Source organism: Phalacrocorax aristotelis, chromosome 3 (genome assembly GCF_949628215.1).
Source record: "Phalacrocorax aristotelis chromosome 3, bGulAri2.1, whole genome shotgun sequence".
In the NCBI taxonomy this organism is placed as follows: Eukaryota; Metazoa; Chordata; class Aves; order Suliformes; family Phalacrocoracidae; genus Phalacrocorax; species Phalacrocorax aristotelis.
The window spans coordinates 86356590-86376828 of record NC_134278.1 but is presented as its reverse complement, the minus strand read 5'-3'; the positions used below and the strand labels follow the sequence as shown (position 1 = coordinate 86376828).

The following is a 20239-nucleotide window of genomic DNA, read 5'->3' as shown; positions in this document are numbered from 1 at the left end:
CTGGGTTTAGGTAATTTCTTTTTTAAAAGCAAATTTATGTTTTATGTTTAACAAGTGTAACCTTGTCATTTTTACCAAGTGGATAATAAGATGTTTCCATAATCCAGAGTTGGGCAATCTGATTGTCCAGGAAATGGCCCCTCCCCCATGTCTGATATATTAACTCTACAACTCAAAAATATGCAGGGGAAAAAAATCCAAATAGCCAGATCAGTTACAGCTTGAAAACCATCTTGCAGTGCGCAAGCTGTAGTCCAATTACCCCTCTAATTCTCTCAATGAAATCAGGCCATTTTCCTTCTTTTTATCTCATTATCAACCATTCAAATCAATTCCAGTCAAATATTGATCTTGATGTTCTTCCATTAAGGAAGATTCTCAGCAATTTTGAAGGTATCTAGAAATACATAACACACAGTCAGTGTTCTTTTTTTGTATGGGGTTAGTTTCTAATGCCACTTGGAATTAAGCGATATATCATACAGTAAACTTTTAAAGCCAGTGTATTCAAGTCTGACCATAAGCAAAAGCAATTACTGGTAGTACAACAATGACCAGATTTACGGACAAAATCATGAATAAGTTTGACTTAAACTATTCCACTCTTTCCACAGACATTCCAGTAATTTTTGAGGAACTCATATTTTACAGTTCACATGGTTTTCATACTCGTTCAATGAAATTGGGGGGCCAGACAAAGGCAGCTAAGTGAAGCAATACCTGAAATGTGGCATGATCAAACACCATGGATTGCAAAACAGTAATAGCAGAAACATAACAATTTGCAGGAAGAATCTAAACTCTTCAATAAATCCTTAAAATTAATGAAAGTACGTGCAAGAGAAGTTGGATGACAGCAAAGGGCCTAAAATGTCACACGTCTTGAAACTGCGAATATCACAAGCAACCACTGGAGTGCTCTGGTTTTGATGAACTCCTGCTACTGAGTCAGTAACTCCTCTACAGCAACCAAACAGCAGGACAGAGGTAGCTCCCAGTGGGGTTTACATTCCCACTATTAGCTTTTCCAGGAGGTCTACTCTGATTTGGAGCTAGAGCAAAATAGCAAACAGCAAAATGAACAGTGCATGTAATGAAGTGAAATGGAAACAGAAGGGCTCCTGTACATAAAAAACTCCAAAGTATCACCAGCAATAGCTACTCTGTAATATTCTTACTGTAAAGCTGGAATCATATTTGAGTAAAATTCCTGTTTCAGCAGCAGGCTCTGCATGTAACATGGGGAAATAATGCATTCAGCGTGGTTGCTCAGGTTCTTACAGAAAGACAGAAGCAAAGCTTCCTGCCCTCAGAGAAAAGTTAGCAGTTATGTAAGATCTCTAATTACTGGAAAGGACTTGAACATTCAAGTGAGGAGGATTATTTAGAGTTAGAAAAGGGCCTACTATTGCCTTGATGTATAAATATGGTCCAGTACAAAGTAGGACTCTGAGAATCTCAGGAATTACAGGCAGTTCATTTCTTGCAATATTTGTATAAAATTACTGATGAAAAATACATACAAGCAAAACCATATAAGCAAGTAGAGCAAAACCGTATATATCCACCTATCTCCTCCCCTTCTTCAGATCTGCAGCCTTGTTGTGGTTATTAACTATAATATCTAAAGTAAGGGTAAAATCCTGTTTAATCTCCTTCCTGAAAAGGATGTGGACTGGAAAATAACTTTTAAAAATCCAGTGTTGAACTAAATGGAGGAAAGAAAAACTCTTTAAATGGAAGACACTTAACTAGAAAGCAAAATGGCTACGATGTACTGTTCAGTGTAGAAGGAAGAAGGAAATGCTTCATACTGCACAAAGTTTTAGCACTGATACCTCCGACTCAGGTATCTTGGCTGTTCTCAAACTACTGCTCCACCAGACAAGTCCAGGTGTAATTACTATTGACATAAAAATAAGTTAAATTCGTGGTACCCAGCCTTTGTGCACTCTGCTCCTTATATCTGACAATCTTTCCCCAGCAAGAAAAGAGAGCAGGAAATTTGCTCTGTGCTGCCCCAGATGCTACTCCCAGGAAGAAGGGCTGTAAATAGGCAGCTGCAATTCTGCCCTGCCAGGCATTGCTTCTGGGCAGTCATTCCCTGGTATTGAAAGGGAGGAGGGGGGCAGGGGGGGAAGACACTGTCTACTGCTGAGCCCTCAACTACTGATCTGTTCCGAGAAGGAAAAATCAGGTATAAGGCAGCCTGCTCCTCACAGGCACCTGATCTAGGATTGGGCAAGTACACATGGCTCCCATCCCATTTTGTCTACTTGACAGAGAAAAATCAAACTGCCCTTCTTTTTTGGTCTTGTCTTGGACAATATACACAGTGGCACCAGATGTAGTTTTGCCTGTGTGAAAGCAAAGGACATCAATACCAGCTGCAAAGCGGTGCAGGGGTTTAAAGAAAAGAAGCCACAGAAAGACTAAATGCAGACACTTTCCTCATTCTAAAACAGCAGCACTGGGGCCACCTTGGGCAGAGCTAACACTGAAAACAACTGTAAAAGCATCAGCATCACGTGACAGCAAAGGTATTACAAAGCAGAAATAAATGCTAAAATTAAAAAATAATTTTAAAATATGTTGAATAAAGCTGCCAGTGGCATTGGTACTTTATCTGGATCTCAGTGAGAGTTCCAGCATTCACAGCCTGTCTCTAGTTTTAAGGGGTGACAAATACAACACAAAAATAAAGAGGAACCTTGGTTCCCAGGCTGATCTTGCTGATCTTTAACATTAAATTTTACTCACTTGTTTCAGGGCTCTATCTACATATATCTCTCAAGCAAATTATGGTACCCACAGAAAGCTTAAGAACAGATTGGATTGCCCCTACCTATTTTAATTGGACTGATCTCTGCCTAGTCTTCCCATGCAGCCTTTCAAGCTGCATCATCCAACACAGCACCCCTACAGTACACTGCTAGCTTTTGTGCATAATTTTCAATTATTTCTCCCTGATACTGTAATATTGTAAAACCAGCTTACTTGAACCTATTGTTAAGGTTCCTCTCCCAAGTTACCAATGGAGACAACAGCCTATAACAACTTTCTTTTGAGCAAAATCATTTAAATAATACAAGCAAAGGGTGATTTTTAAGAAGTTATCCCAGGGTCACCTTGTTCAACCATCACCAAAATCAGTATAAATGGATCTGGCAGTGAACAAGATTCACAGAAAGCCCTCATCCCACCAGACTGACAAACGCCCTCCTCAGCGCCCCTTGCCTGCCTTAGCATGAATATGTGGCCAGGCACATGAGGGTTCAAACAAACATTGGTGCTAAAGAAACCCTTTATATGCTCCGAGGGAAAAAGCCAATACTCATGCCCCAGATTTAAAAAAAAAAAAAAACGTAACACAAAGCATCTCTCCCCCACAGAACCCAAGCACAGCTCCTGACTTTAAAAGAGGCCATAAATCTGCACAGGTGAGTTCTTTCAACCCATTACTGCTCACTAATTACACCAACAGAAAATACTACCTAAACCTGGCACAAGTAAATGTATTTGGAGCCTTCACAGGCCCCATAAACAACTCCTTCAGTTGCCATTATAGCTGAAGCACAACAAAGTGCCTCCCAGCAGAAATTAGAAACCTTTTAGAAACCTTTTCATCCCAGCTTCACCAAATGCACTGAGGATCCTTATAAATATTCAATATGAATTTTTAAACTCTTTCTCTCATTTTCCCGCACTCCAATTAGCCTTAGAAATCATTTTACTTTTAAATACACAGATGGGATCCAAGTCTGAACTCAAAGGCACTCACTATTGCAGTGAGGGCCACGTAAGAGTAGAGCCAGCTAGAAACACAGGCAGACCCAGGCATCAAAATAACACAGAACAAGGCACGAACAAGAAAGGATTAATTCAAATGTTAGCGCAGAAATGCGAAATAGCAGAGAGAACTAAAGCTGTGCCAGAGCTTACCCAACATGAAATCCAGTCCACTGTGTCCCCACAGCCCCAGGCAAGGATTTCACACTTTCTCATTACTGTGCTATAATTACTCTGAAGGCTCAGCATAAGGCTCTCAGGTGGACCTAGGGATCTGCACAAGCTCCAAACAGCCCTGAAGCACAGTCAAGTCCGGGTCTGAGTGTTATGACTCAGTCTTCCTGGCTCATTTCTCATTGCACCTCTGTCTTATTTAGCTGCCTCCACCAAAGCCCAATCTGCTTGTCTTGGCAAATCTGGCAGGTGGAGGTGGCTAGCAATAGTTTTAACACCCCCAAAATGTATATCTCATATTAAAACATCATCAGATGATGATCCTTGTGAAATCAACTGATTAACACACAGTACAACATTTCTCCCACAAAACAACTCAGAATGCCTTAGATACTTATATGTTTTCAGCTCTGGTTCATTTGCATACCCAGCCACCTTTTAAGGGAATCAGCAACAGGCCATGGTAATAAGAAAGGACTGTGACTACTTGGTTGAGAGATCAATCTGTTTGTTCTTCCTTTTTTCCAGAAGCCAATGGAAATATTGTATTATGCATAGTACCAAGGCTACCTGTTATTGTGATTTAAGATATTGGTTATCCTGTAACAACATAGAAACCTTGCTTAAGAATTCCTTTTGTGTCTTTCTCAAGCCAGTAGAAGTGGTTTCCAATGGTTTCCGAAAGGTTCCCTCATGCCCACAGTGAAATGTCTTTTCCTCTAGAAACCATATAAAGTCAAATGTGATATCTAAAGACTTTGCAGAGTACATTCCTTTGGATCTTATTTTATCCAAAATAAAGCCTTTTGTCTAGTCCCTCTTGCATGCACCAACCACAAGTTTAAACAGTCTTTCCCACAGTCAGACATGAGGGGTTTAGTAAATACAGGGAAGTAAATGGAAGAAATGGAACCAGTCATGGACTGCTGTTACACTTACACGTCCAGTCTGTCCATGTGGAATCCATCTGAGCTCCCCCCCACAATTCATGGCAAAAAAAGAGGCACCTTCAGAGCATGATTCATCTGACCTATTTGAGGTCACCATGTTAAAATGAGCAGAGTTGAGTCCCAGGAGCACCTCTTACACTCTAAGAGGAGCACAGCTGTCCACATTCAGGTAGATCAGTTCTGATGTTAAATGTCTAATTCTCATTTTCTCATCAGTTTTGTTCTTACATTATCCCACAAAGTACTTCCAGCTACTTACAGAACGCTGCTCCATTAGTTTGGTTGCAGGTCTGCAATATTTGGAATTTGATTTGCAACTGAATGAATCATAAAGGTTTAATGTTCTACTGTATTTATATTGCTGTTAAGTTTGTCACTGAAGAGCTTCATCCAGCAAGCACGTAACAGTCATATAAGTTATCAGCGACAAGATTGTGGATTTGCTGATAGTTTTATCAGTGAATTGTGGAAGCCATTTGAGGCTTTTAAAAGAGTTATTCTAGTTTATGTGAATGGATCTGTGTATTTCAGAGTTTTATCTGTTACTCCCCAGTAACCATAAAACCCATTATCAATTCTACCACATGCACTGCTGAAAGCAGGACACTTTCCAGATTTGGAGAAGAGGAGAATGTTGTTGCTTATACCCTAGCACTCACATTGGACTGTCTGGATTAATACAGATGCTCATTACCTGGAGTGGGTGATTGTTGCTGTTTGGCTGAAAGCCTGAAGTGAAGGCTTAGCAATCATCATGTCCTCTTACATAGGTGTGGAGGATCCTGCAAGAAGAGCACCTCATCCAAGCCCCAGGCACCAGGATGAATCCTGGAGGTCAGCACCCAGAAAAGTCACTGTGAGCATCTAAGAGTTGTGTTGTCATTTTTAGCAGCAACAAACAGCCACTGGGAAAATGAGACAGACCCCTCCACAATCATTCAGTTACATGGCTCCATAACAACCACACACATAACAGATAAACATTCACATCATTTAGAATAATAAATAAATATGATTCCATCAGAAGCTGAATCAATTACATTCTTAAAACAGGTATCAGTAGCACAAAATGAAATTTTTCCACAATTCGGGAGAATTTTACTTACCCTGTTAAAAAAAGAAACAAAAACCAGAAAAAGACACAAAACACACACCCCGCAAAAGCACCCCAAAAAAAAACCCAGAAAAAGACAAACAGAAATTAAGACTCCAAACACCCTTTAGGGGCACTCTTCTAGACTTAACTTGCTCATGTTAGTAGTGACTTCAAGGAATTATTGCTCCTTAACTGTGCAGTGTTAATAACATCACAGCCAGAAAGCCAGTCAGTGTTTGAACCAGTTACCTAACTGTAGTTCATTTAGCTTGTAACAGTCAATGCTTTAAGAATAACAAGGAAAAAAAAAATAACGGTGTCCCAAAAGTGATTTTGCCAGTTCTACATTTTATGACCAAAGGTGAACAAAACTTTTGCTATTCGTGCCAGTCTCCTGCTTGGAGCAATGGGGCTCCTCTATGTATCCTGCCACTCCTTCAAGGCTCTTTTCTGTTTTCAAAGCATCTCCCAAGATTATAATACTCTGTGAAAGTTTTAACACCTCAAATAACCTTCTCACCAAGATAATTTTATCCAGGACCATTTAACTTGTGCCTTCCCTCTCTGCTGTAGGACAGAGCCAGGACTAAAAATCACATGAGTTCCAGCTGTATCCTAAATACACCTTGTAGATTAGCCCTGGCCAATGCTCAGAGAGTCTGCTCTTCAGAGATGCTGGGTGTGGTGGGTTGACCCTGATGGACACCAGGTGCCCATCAAAGCCACTTTCTCACTCCCCTCCTCAGCTGAACAGGGGAGAGAAAATATAATGAAAGGCTTGTACATTGAGATAAGGATGGGGAGAGATCATTCACTAATTACTGTCATGAGCAAAACAAACTCAACTTGGGGATATTAGTTTAATTTATTATCAGATCAGAGTAGGGTAATGAGAAGTCAAACCAAATTTTAAAACACCTTCCTCCCACCCATCCCTTCTTCCTGGGCTCATTTTCACCCCTGATTTCCCTACATCCTCCCTGCTAGCAGCACAGGGGGATGGGGAATGGGCATTGTAGTCAGTTCATCACATTGTCTCTGCCACTCCTTCCTCCTCAGGGGGAGAACTCCTCACACTTTTCCCCTGCTCCGGCATATGGTCCCTCCCATAGGAGACAGCCCTCCTTCTCATGGGCTGCAGTTCTTCACAAACTGCTCCAGCATGGGTCCTGTCCACGGGGTGCAGTCCTTCAGGGACAGACTGCTCCAGCATGGGTCCCTGCAGGGTCACAAGTCCTGCCAACAAACCTGCTCCAGCGTGGGCTCCTCTTTCCACGGGTCCACAGCTCCTGCCAGGAGCCTGCTCCAGTGCAGGCTTCCCATGGATCACAGCCTCCTTCAGGCATCCACCTGCTCCAGCATGGGGTCCCCCACAGGCTGCAGGGGGATATCTGCTCCACCATGGACTGCAAGGGGACAGCCTGCCTCACCATGGTCTTCACCATGGGCTGCAAGGGAACCTCTGCTCAGGTGCCTGGAGCACCTCTCTCCCCCTCCTTCTTCACCAACCTTGGTGTCTGTGGGGTTGTTCCTCTCACATATTCTCATTCCTCTCTCTGGCTGCAATTGCTGTTGTGCAGTTATTTTCCCCCTTCTTAAATATGTTATCCCAGAGGCCCTATCACTGTCGCTGACAGGGTCAGCTCTGGACAGCAGCAAGTCCATCTCAGAGCCGGCTGGCACTAGCTCTGTCAGACACGGGGAAGCTTCTAGCAGCTTCACACAGAAGCCACCCCTGTAGACCCCTGCTACCAAAACCTTGCCACACAAACCCAATACACTGGGTAACTTCAGCACCTCCTAGTATTAGGAGAATCTCAGGCAATTACAGCTGTAATATTGTTTTTTTCAGTTGCTTTGCATATAAAATGGTATAGCCTAATACGTACTTGTTTACTTATTTTATTTATTGATAGAATTCATTTAATTAATGTTTGCACAGCACTACAGACTGTGCTCTAAAACTATAATTATAAAATGCCAAGTACCGTTGTCAACATATATTAATGGGTGTATCTACACATACAATATATATGTATATAATCAGATACCTCTTTAGCAAGAGATACTTAGTAAATATTTTAATATGTTTAAATAATACATGATGGAAATCTCTTCTTCATATCAGTACAACTGCCTTAGGGAAAATTCATATTATAAGAAATAACTTCATTTAGTTATAGTCTGCAAATTGAAGTGACCACAGTACAGTTCTAACTAAGCTGCATCAATGCTGCTGACAGCAATTAGCACTGCTAACAAAGGCCTCTGCCTCATTCCTGATCTACAACCCAGCTCTTCTTTTAGGCACGTAACCAAACAGTCACACTGGAACCTGGTGGCACATCAGCTCTAGAAACACTGAGATAAAAGCCATGAGATAAAGTTTGCCATTTTCAAAACAGCATTAAGCTGTAGCGTGTCCCAGCCAAGAATTACTGGTTCTTGTATATTAAGAATGGAGAGGGGGCAAGACATGGCTACTCACTGACGTTTTAGCAGAGCACTTCAGCATTATTTTTAAATCTATGTCCACGTAGCAAAGTGTGTAGGACAAACATGTGTGCAAGTACTCAGCTAATGTGGCACCAAAAAGCAATGTCATGAACTCAAGCTATAATGAAGTAGTGCTATGAAAGCAGCTCAGACCAAAATTAGTTGGTTACTGATATGAGCCATTCAAGGAAGCAGAGAAAAGGTGAATTGCACTAATGCAAAGATGCTAGCCCTTACCAACACTTAAGGAAGATTTGTAGCTCTCTTTCTATTCCAAAGCTTTATTCTTTACTTTTTTCTCCATGTCTGTTTAATGCTATGCTGCCAAGCCGTAGCCGATTGACAGTGCTTCACAGAGAGGTTTCTGTTGTTAGACCACATTGAACAAGCCCTCCCATTCCCAGAGAAGCAATCAACTCCTGAAGAAAAAGATGTGCTTCCTGGGAGAGGGGCTGATAGGTAACAATTAGAAACAAAACTGTGACATTAAAGTATGGGGTGGGAGAGGGGTGTACACTGTTGCCCTTTTTTTTTTTTAAACTTAAGATAGTAGGCTTGAGAAGAGCAAGACAAGGAAGCTTTAAGAAAAACATTTTTAGTGGAGCCACGGAAAAGAGAAATTTTGGGACACTGCTGTTTTCCTTATTTTTGTAAAGTTGCTTGACTCTGCTAAGAGAAAGTCACAGACATTAATCCCCACTATTACAAGACCAGGTCAGAGGCAAATTCTTCCATTACTTATGCCATCGTGAACTCCAGAGCACTCCTCTTGGCTCCAGTACACAACAGTACGACCATCACTTCACAACAGAGACTAACTGCTCTGAGTGGCTTCAAGAGCTCTGTATTAGACTGAAGAAAAAGGATGACCCAAATCTACCTTGATGCCTGCAATAATGATGAGAAAAGGAAGAAAATAGCACCACCACCTCTTCCGCCCAGGACCAACCTCATTGACCTTTCAAGGCAGCTGTGAAGTAAGCCTTCTACTGTTTGTTACTACTAATTAATAAATGACAAGTTTATTGCTGGCAGAAATTGTGGTCAATCCAATGTGTGCTGATATGTTATCTTGCTTTTATTACATCAGCACATTTCAGCCTTTAGAGCCTGGAATACCAGTTTCCCTACCAAGGCACAACTCCTTTAATGTTAATATGTTCAGTTAGAAGGAAAAAAAGGGGATTTTTTTTAATTCTCATGAGAAGAAAGAGGAAAAAATAATCCACTTGCTGCTCTGTACAGGTTTTACTCTGAACTATATCTGAATTGTAGGAGAAATTGGTTTTACAGTTAAGAAAAGTACATTTGCCTGTGAAGTTTTGGAATGTAAATGGTAATGCAAAAATTAATAGACTGAAATGCTGTGAAGACCAAAATTCAGTTGATGTCCTGACCCACAGCTGTCATTCCACCAATTCTAATAACCCATTCTTACAAATCTGCAAATATGCTCTGGTTCTGATTTTTTACCCAAATTTAAAACTGACAATTCTGCTTTACAATTGGTTCAGAGTAACTTGTAAATCACTAAATCTAGTTGACACACATTTCTAAAATTAATTGACACATGGAAGCAAAAGGTCCCTGTGGGACCGATGGGAATCCACCAGTTCTGGTTATGGCTAATTCACTATATTTTGGCTGCAGCTAAAAGCCTTAAAAAGAAGCTTCTGCTGCACTCAGTGTTGCACAGTACATGACAGACAGTGCTTATCCATAGAGCAGATTTCAGAATCACACCCCTTCATTTCACTGGTGTTTCATAAAGAGCGAACAGGCAGACAGGAGGATCCTCTGTCATCAGGAGAGGGGAGGCTATACCCCACCTCTTTTTGCTAGCCATACAAGGAAGAAATTCACCTGTTTGGCTCTACTTTGATATCCAACACCCATCTAATAACAGTACCAGTTTCTCTACTTAATAATAATAATAATTAAATATATACTTGTTGGGTTTCAGGTTTACATAGTTTGATTCTATATGCTAGGAGAAAGCAGCTCTGACATATTACCATTTTACTCATCAGGCAAGCAAATAATCTGGTTCAGTCATGAATATCTGCAACACACTTGCTGACTAGTTTGATGTAAACACTGAGGTCACACCTTCCATTTGCTTTCTGTGGACAAAGAAGTTAAGAAAGTAACATTTACACAGAAGTTTTGTTTGAGAAGGTAGGTAATACATGACAAAAAACATTACAGGCCAGTTCAGTCCTTCAGTGTGTAAACTACAGCTATCACTACCTAATTTATTTGCTTACAATCCCAGTGTACAAATGGTAAGACTGGGCTAGCTCATAATTTCCCTTTTTAGGTCTGAGCTCCGGCTACTTGCTAAACACAGCCAGAGTTCAGCTGAGTTCAGACTTTTGAGCTACTGTCATAAATCCATGACCAAATTGGATTTCATGCTGGCTGATAAACTGTGTGTGATGGTCATGAAGAATTTCACGGCACACCACCAGAACCAGCTCTCTCTGGGACAGTGCACTCTGTCCCAAAGCACAGCCTGGGACTGCTGAGCTGAAATTAAATCCCCATTTCAGTAGTACAGGGTTAGCTTTTTCAACGAACTTAGGTGAGTTAAGTGTAGAACTTGCCTTGATTTACAAAAGCAACACACCAGACTGCTTCAGGTTACTTAGAGAAACCTTGTCTTTGACAAATAGTCAAGCAGTTTGGCTTCCTCCCACCAGAGGCCAGTGATGGATGGAAGCTCTGGGCTGCTCACTGCAATATTTATAGCCACCATGCAGCCAGCATCCTATAGAGACCTGACCCATTTAATTATTTGAAAAAGTTGAAAGAAAAAGAAAAAAAGAAAAGGGTTTCTGATGACTAGGATAGCATTACAGGACAAAGGTAAATTTTAGATCCATTAACTACAGCACTGAGTTTGTTACTACAGCTCTCACAGAAACTAGCCACCCATGTTGCGGACTGGAACTGCTCAAGAGTGTTTCCCAGGCATAATATTTTAATAAGAGCTGACAGAATTTATCATTCATTTTGGCTTGACTTCCAGGTCACAGAATTTTCCATGAGCATGGACATTTCTCCGGACTTACTTACTAAAACTATCTACCAAATAAATTCCACATATATTTCAACAACTACTTTGTAAGTACTTTATTACCAGCATTTTAAATTTTGAGTTGCATGGATTAATTTTAATTGGAATAATTCCATAGATGGATTAGGGAGAGTCACATGCAAAATTCTCCTTAGCTACATTATGAAGTATTACCAGTACAACTATTCCAGGAAGTCTGATACTATATTTTTCCCTTTTTGTTATTGGTTCGGTTTTGTTTTGTTTTTTAAATCAACACGGTCTTACTGGTAAAAGCTCTAGTTTAAGCAAAATTTCTGCGAATAATGTTCTGATGTGGAATGAGTTAAAGATGTTAGCATTCCTACACTGATAGTAACAGCACTGCAAGTGGATTTCTTTTCCCTTTTTAACTACATCAGTACAGTTACAGCAGTAAAAGTTTTCTAAGAGTGGGTAAGGGTGTTACATCTTGTCACCAGTTGTATTTTGTAAGAAGGATAGTTCTTACAAACACAGGTTAGTTCTTCTAAAAGGTAACAAATTCAAGCACCCCACAATGGACCTCAGTACTTTTCTGAAGGAGCCAAACCCTGCAGCACAGTCAGTCTCTGGGACCACTTGCCTGCTAATAAACAAATGCCAAGGATGCCACAGGTTCTCAAATGGAATAACTTTGAGCTGGGAGTGAATTGACAATTCATTTTGGCCTAGAGTTTTACTCTGGATTTGAACTCCCGAGATAGAAACAAAATGCTCTACCTCATTCGCAGTAACCTAAACCATCTGGTTGTAGGCACAGCAATAGGATCTGTCCCTCTGGCCTGATACCAAAAACCAAGTCTTTAAGGCAGGATACTGTTACAAAAACAGTTATCCTTTTGCTGCACAGCTCTGCAACCTCAGGTCTGGGGACAAATTCAACTTGGTGTAGGTAATAGCAACAGATATCCATATTGGCTCTTACAAATGTCTCTCAGACTGCTCTCAACACGTGAAAACCCTACTCAGAGGAATGAGAGCTTCAAACAGGGCCCCAGACAGAGCCACAGCATACAGGATACCAAAGTTCAAACACATACATATGAACATATCCATATGTTGCAGAGTCCAGAAATAGCCTGAAAGTCATCTACAAGAAAGCTATCTGGGCAGAAGGAAGGAGATCCCAAATTGACAGCAGGACAATGATACCATACTAGTGATCTTTGTTTATCTAGTGCTGATACCTTTGAAATAGCTAAGGAAGTGGCAGACTCGGTGTGAAGGAAACAAAGCCAGAGATCCGTTTCCTAATCCTGTCTCTCCCAGTACAAATCCTGAACCTCATTTGCTTAGCACAGAGTTCTCCACATGCCATCATGATTCTTTTACACAGAGGTGTACAAAGGAGGGAAATAACCTGGGAAGCTGAAGCTTTAAGCACTAATGTTCCTCAGCTGCTTAAGCCCCTCAGGCCTGGAGCTACTTCTCATAGCAGAAAGCTGGCTCTGGTGCCTTCACACCACACCACACCAAGCTTTTACTGGGCAGGAACTCAGGGCTAGACTGCAGGCTAGTCGATTTTGGTGTGCTGGGATCACAGCACTCTGGAAATGCTATTTGATTCTTCATGTGTTTTCTATTTTTCTCCTTGACAGGGCAAAACTAAAGAGAATTTAAATCAAAAAAATAACCGCACATCCCCAGTTCGGTCGCAGCATCAAAAAAAAAAAACAAGTGAAAAAAAGAATTACTTGCAGCACATTTCCTGGGTCTCTACATGTTCAATTTCAAACATGAGTTCAAGCGATATGAAATAAATAAAAATTATAAATGCAGGCAGATTTATAAATAGCCCGAATTTCACATCTTTGTTTACTGAGCTGTAGCTCAGAAACAAAACAAAACATATCTGTAAAGGTAAGGTTTAATGTGCATGTTTTGCCAAGAAACAGAACCACATCATGTATTGAAGACAGTAATAGAGCAATTACAGCTGGGATCTACAGTAGGAGAGTCTGACCTTCTTGTTTTACACTTACATAACAAATGCTATGAACACCTGACAAGGTAATTATTTTATACCTCCAACAGAACACTCACCTCCAACAAGCAGTCAGTTTGAGTCTCTGGTAGAGAAGGAGCTCTACAGAAACTGGGTTAGGGATGTAATTGAGCCTATGGTTTACATTATTCTTCTTGTTGATAGTTCACAGCTTTCACGTACATAAATGAGTACATTTAAGTAACAGAGGCTGTTTCTGCATCCAAGGCAGAATGCAAAATAAAATTTTAAAAAAAGCCCAAATCAAAAAGCATAAGAAACACAATATTTCCGCATATGTGTCAAACTCCACTACCACAGGAAAGCTCTGATTTAATTCCACTAACATTTCTCCCAAGTGTAAAAAGGAGCAAACGGGACTTCCCCGTCTGTGCCCAGTGATATGCCTGGACTCTACCCATGAGGAGCTGACAACAGTCCCTCCAAACACAGATGGCTACTCCCTCTGCACCTCCCCAGTTACTTTCTTCCAGGGCTTTTCAGGAAAAGGGCAGTCTCTCTCACTACTCAGCAGTGTGCCTTTCCACAGCAGGATTAAACTTTTCCTGCCAGTTAATTGCTTCTTCCCCCTAATTTAAACACATCAGCTCAGACTCTTTTTTGGAAACTGAAGCGTTCACTGCTATGGTGAGATGATCTACTGAAATCTCAGCAGTTGCACAATCAGCGTTTGCATGGAATTTACTTTTTTTTACCTTAGTAACACAAAATTGCAACAGTGAAATCTAGGAAATGAAAGCTCTTGGTTTCCTCAAAAAATTTACATTGTACCTTCCATTTCCAAGAGGTTTTTCTGTTTCCATAATAAAGGATTACTTTTGCAACAAACATCCTTTCCTCTAGGCCAGCATAAACCACAAAGCTAATTAATTATTAATCACATATTAGTACACAGAAACACTGCAGTCTGAGGCTTGATCTTAAGTCCTTGGTCTACAGTGGGCCTACGTGGTGAGGCCTGGGCTCTGCCTCCTCTTTGCATGGGATGCTCCATTGCTTCAGCATCTGTTTCCACACTGGAGCATATCTGCACCCTCCATGCTACCTTCACCTGGTAAGAACTAACACTTTGAGCGCTTGGGTTAGCAGTACATGTGAAGGCAACACAAGCATGTTTATCTGTAAAGTATGGACCATCATATATGTGCACAAATTGGCTGGTTAATATACACACATGCACACAGGGTCAGCCAGGAGCCTGGCTAAGAATTCACCTTTCTTCTTCTTTGCTCCATGCATCAGTAATTAGGGAAAAAGGGACACATGCATGCATATAAACATATATACAGGCACACATTCGTAGCCAGCATTTTTTACATGCACAGAATCCTGTGCGACCATCACAGTGCATTCTGGCCATGCAGCAGCATAGCCTCCCACCTTAAATATCACGCTAGGCAAACATGTCTTCTCCAGATTTAGGAGCTGATCTACACAGGAAGGGATTTTCAGAGCTTTAGTGTGCTGACACCAGGATGAAATTTCAGGATACCTGGAGGAGATCCCTGCAAAGAGCTCCCAAGGCTGCAAACCTATTATTCTACTTCCTGGTCTGCCTTCATCACATCAACTCGCACCTCTCAGGCACCCAGCCTAGATGCAGAGAAGCGGGCTGCTGCAGCAAGAAATATAGCTTCTTTATCTGTTAAGTTTTGCTTTTGATAAGGCTGTATTTGTGCAATGCAAAAAAACCCAAAGCTCCCAACATTTCATCCAGAAAATTCTGGCCAGCTCCAGAAAGCTTGGTCCTCAACCAGCAGCCTCCTATGGGAAAATGGGAAGTAGAAAAGACACAGCTGTGAGAGGTATGCTGGGTTTTACAAGATTTAGAGGGAAAGGTGATCAGGTGATCATCAAGGGAAAAAGACACCAGCTTTGGGGCACATAAAATTCTCCATGTTTTGAAATCGTTGTTTGGTTCTTATTTTAAAATAATCTGAGGCCACTGTATGTCAAGTGTTTAAAACCCTTTACCTCAGCACTACCAGAAGTGGAATATTTAGCTATGGTGGCATTTTGTAGATTGTCTCAGTGCTGTTGATGAAATGAAGAGAGATGTCTAAACTATGATCTCCAATTAGGAGACCTTTCCAAATGCTTCTTCCAACTCCCCTTGTTAGAAATTAATTAAAAGCTAGAAGGCAAGGTCAGAAAGCAGCTTTTTTTCAGCATGCATTAAGAAATGTATTCTGGTAGCAACCATGCAGGAAGCAAAAAAAAAAAAAAGCGGGGGGGAGGGAAGTTGTTCCTTTCACAGTTCTCACAATTTAACATGTAGCTATTAGGGGGGCAACCTCATGACTCCTGAATGTTCGAAGTCGGTATGGCTAACCATATTAAGAATAGAATATGCTCTATCACAGTATCTGTTTCACTAGGAATACATAAATATCAATTTTAGCAGGTACAAATGGATTGAAAAATTGCAAATATTAAAAATTTAAAGAACAGAATCAGAGTTGCAAAGAGGTCTGTGTTCGGGATTAATTCAGGCAAGGTTAAACAAAAAATGTGCCAGTGTTTTTGAGATTCTGTCTCATGTTAGGATCCTATATGTACCTGTTTACATAAGTATCAAGCCCTTCTTCATCAATTCATCAAGCACTGAATTTAAAGGACATCTTTCAGCCCACCTGAGGTCTTGTAGTGGTTTCAGAATGATGGTAGGAAACATGGCCAAAGAATTAATTAGAAAGCGCATCACACAGTTTATAACGTTAATCTTCAAGGCAATATTTTCTCTTTTATTTCTACAGAAATCTGTTAAGTAAATGTAACATGCACTTGCTCAGAGACTGTTAAGTAAAAACCTTGTGCATTAAGAATACGTGATTTAAAAATCAGCTTCTATAAAGTAATGTTAAAAGAGGTCTGTGATACACAGCATACATAAAAGAAATCTCTCTCACATGTCTTAAATCCACACACAGAAAAAAGCTGAATCTGCCCTTGTGCTCCTACTGGGAAAGTACCTGCACTGAAATAAAGGTGCTTATTTTCTGACAATGGCTCTTTCTGATATGGGAAAAGGTAACTGAATTTGGTATAAGAAATAACTCATATTGTCCAGACAGTACACGTAGTTGAAGTATGCAAAGATCACTTCTCCACATGGTATAATTTGGTTTTTCCCTGGTATTTTTTAAATATTTCATTAGACAGCATATCTACACATGGTGCTTTCCCCTGAGAGCTTACCACTAACAGCTCTGTTTTCATACAAACACATGGCCACGTTCAACTTTCTGCACTGTTGTTATCGCCATGATACCGTCTGCAGACCGTAAGTGGAGACGCTAGACAAGCCTGATGGTAGCAAAACAGATTAGGAGACTCTTCAGCAATGCTGAAAAGACACTGGAGTAGGTGGCACGAGCTTTTATTAATGCCTGACTTGCCACCCAAGCCCAGTTACATACTTCCCCTGCAGAACAGAGATTGCTATCAGCCTCTCTGACAAACACAGCTAAATGCCAAACCCTATGAACTTTTCCTATTCCCTGAAATTACCACCTTGCAGATAGTAGGGTGCTATTTTCTCTGGCGTTTGAGGAGGAGGGTTGAGACGCTCTCTAGCTTTTCAGGGACCAGGATGATGTAACATAGAAACCTCTTGGGACAGCACGTGCTCAGTACAGGAGCCACCGCCATCATCTAACCCCCCACCCTGCAAGCACACACGCACATCACGCCACAGCTGCTAGGCTTCATTCCTAGAGACACCCGCATCCACAGGCGACAGCACCTCCGCAGCGTGTATTGGAAAGCAGGTACTCTTCTTTTACACACCTGAGGGACTTCCCTCCAGCTCTCTACCGAGAGAAACTACAAGACTGATACCCCTGAAGAATCTGTATGTCTCCTAATGTGCTCAAGGCACTCTGGGGAGAGGCATGGTAGAAGGGAGGAAGATTTTAACAGCCCAGACACTGCACTTCTTCAGACTACAAAATCCCCTCTCTTCCTGTCTCTTCCCCACGTGGGTCACAGGATCATTTGAAAGCATCTAGCAAAAGTAATAAGAAATTCAGCTATGCAGAGAAGTACCTTTCACTCCTTGCAAGGCCTTATCAGTCAGATATCCCCAGGATAGGAGAAAGGGAGTGCAAACAGGAGGGGAATAGAAAGGGGAAACTGTTGACCAAAAAGCCATATCTAAGTTTCACGTAACACGACCTAATCCCCACAATGGATCCTTTCCCAAGGGCATCAGCAGCCCAGCTCTGTCACTATCAGGACAAGGCTGTAAACTCAGAACAAAAACATCTTAGCAGCAGCAGCAGGAGTTGGCTAGGTCAAAGCAACCATGATCTTGTCTCAACTCCAGTGGGGGCTAATTAGAGAAATAAGGACAAGGCAGCCCAAGGACGGGAGTCTCACTTCATATAGGTTTTCTGGGGGGGTTGGGGGGAGGTAGGTTTTTTTTAATCAAGGTCTTAATACATTTCACTCACCCAAGGTCAGGGTGCCATTCTCATTCATTTCCTTGGAAGTGGGATCAGGCTTTCATTACATAACTACCAGGGAAAGAAAAAAACCCAAACAAGCAGCAGCAATGCTCGCAGCTCGCTTTCCCTCTGTGCTCCTCCAAGCCGAGTGGTGCTTGGGCATTAAGTCTGCCAGGAATTATATTGACCAGGGCATTCTACTAGTTTCTCTCTGTCCTCACCCCAGATCTGACAGTACCCTAGAATATTTAGAGATCTAATTATTATTTGAATGGGAGAGATTTCTAGGGGAGCTGGGCTCCTCAGGAGCCGGGGAGAGACTCCCTGCCACTGTGGCTACCTCAGATTTCCTAGGACCTCAGGAGAGGAAAAAAACCTCCAATAACACTTAAACTTTCCCAGCTTACATTCATTAGTCATAAGGACTGATTGCTTATCGCGCTTAATATTAAGCAGTTTCTTCAGCTTAGGGGCATCCCGTTTCTCTGTGAAAATAACAGAGATATTAAGAAGCCACCTGCCTCACAAACTTCAGTGTCAAAATCCCTATGACATCTTCCATTTAAATTGCGTGCAAGCTTCTCCGTGGAGATGCGGCTTTAATTATTTTTTCAAGTGCTCCGAGCAGTTTCAACTGCAGCCGTGCACGGGAAGCCCTGGGCGGCCCCGGCCGCTCCTGCGCGCAGCCCCAACTCCCGACCCGGCAGGATGGGAGCTCAATTGGAGGATGTTTACATCGTAAGTCAAAAAGCACCACGCTTCCATGTGGGAAACTCCTCTGCTTTCCAGTCCAAGGAAATTACCCTTCACGGCCGCTGCTGAGGAGCACTTACAATGGCTTTTGGCACCACTACTCCTAAGGTCCCCTCAGGAAGGGAGGATTAAGGCGGGGAGAGCCGGGCAACCCGCTCCGTCCCTTCTGCCTAGGTAAGTGGCGGCAAGACCGTGCCGGGGCCACCCCCGCGCCGCCGGGATGCTCACGGGAGGACGCCACATGCCCTCAGCCCAAGGTGAAGGGCACCGCGCCCCCCCGCCACCACACGCCTCCCCGGCACCCCGAGCCTGCGCGGGGGCGCTTACCTTCCGCACCCCGCCGAAACCGTACTCCGCCGCCAGCCGCTCGGCCTCCGCCTGGCCCCCGCCGTGCAGCTCCACCAAGAAATGGTTGGTGTAGACGGTTCCCCGGGCTGGGCCGCCAAGGAAGAACAGGAGGAGGAAGAGGAGGGCGCCCCACAGCAGCGGCGGCCCCGCCGGCATGGCCCCGCGCTGCGCGCCCGCGGAGGCAGCCCGCCGCCGGCGGTCGGGCGAGGCGGGGAAGCGCCCAAAAGATTGGGGGGGGTGGGGAGATTTAAAAAAAAAAAATTAAAGCGGCAGAGGCAGGAGGGGAACGGGGTGGCGGGGCCTGGCCGGGGTGCGCGGGTCTGCTGCGGGGCGCCGGGGTGCGCCTGAGGGAGCGCGGGTGTGTGCGCACGGCCGGCGCTGCATCCCCGGCCCCTCCTCGCCGCTCATTCAGCGGTGGCCGGAGGGGAAGCACCAGCCGGGAGGGGAGACTGCCGCGCTGCCAATCATGGGCGAGAAGGATCGCCCCTGCCCCCCCCCCCGCAGCACGCTTCTCACACGCACACACACACCCCCGCACACCTCTAACGCCTCCCCTACACCCCTCGCACCCCCCTCTCCATACACCACCCCACCTACGCCTCGCACTCACAAACACACTTCGCACAGTCCGTGCCCCCCAGATTAAACCCATACACCAGCCCCAGTTCAGCACAAAGAGCAGCCCCCCAAGGCTCGCCCTTGGACCTGCCGCAATCCCCCCAGCTCTTCTTCACGTGGGGCTGGGGCGGGGCGGGCGCGAGTGGAGGCAGACACCTCCGAGCAGGACCCAACACGCACGTGGCTGTAGGGTCAGGAGGGCTAACCGCTTTGGCAAAAACCACACAGCCGGGGCCAGCATCTGGCTCCTCTTTTGAGCCAAGCAAACACAAAGTGTCTGGGAGAACCCCCTGCATACCCTGTTCTAGCTTGCACCCTGTACCAGCCACTCACTCAGCAACACATCACCACCCTGTTTTTTTTGCAGAAGCTGAGGCCAGGGAGGTGGTCAGGCAGCCCTGGTGGAAAACTTCAGGCCCAGGGCCCCCCACGCTGCTCTGACCATGAGTCTGCACTGCCAAG

At 43.3% G+C, this 20239-nt stretch overlaps 1 protein-coding gene across 3 annotated transcripts in view; it reads right to left on the bottom strand.

Annotated features, from left to right (window-relative positions):
• The window catches only part of PCSK2 (proprotein convertase subtilisin/kexin type 2), a 103555-nt gene extending 83875 nt beyond the window's left edge, over positions 1 to 19680 (bottom strand). Inside the window, exon 1 of one of the 3 annotated variants that reach the window (XM_075088298.1) lies at positions 19139 to 19680. In XM_075088298.1, the coding sequence (XP_074944399.1) occupies positions 19139 to 19315 (177 nt within the window). In that variant the 5' untranslated portion in view covers positions 19316 to 19680. The remainder of the gene's footprint in view (positions 1 to 19138) is intronic. The other 2 variants (XM_075088295.1, XM_075088294.1) reach the window with 2 other exon arrangements.
• Between the last annotated feature and the right edge of the window lie 559 nt (positions 19681 to 20239).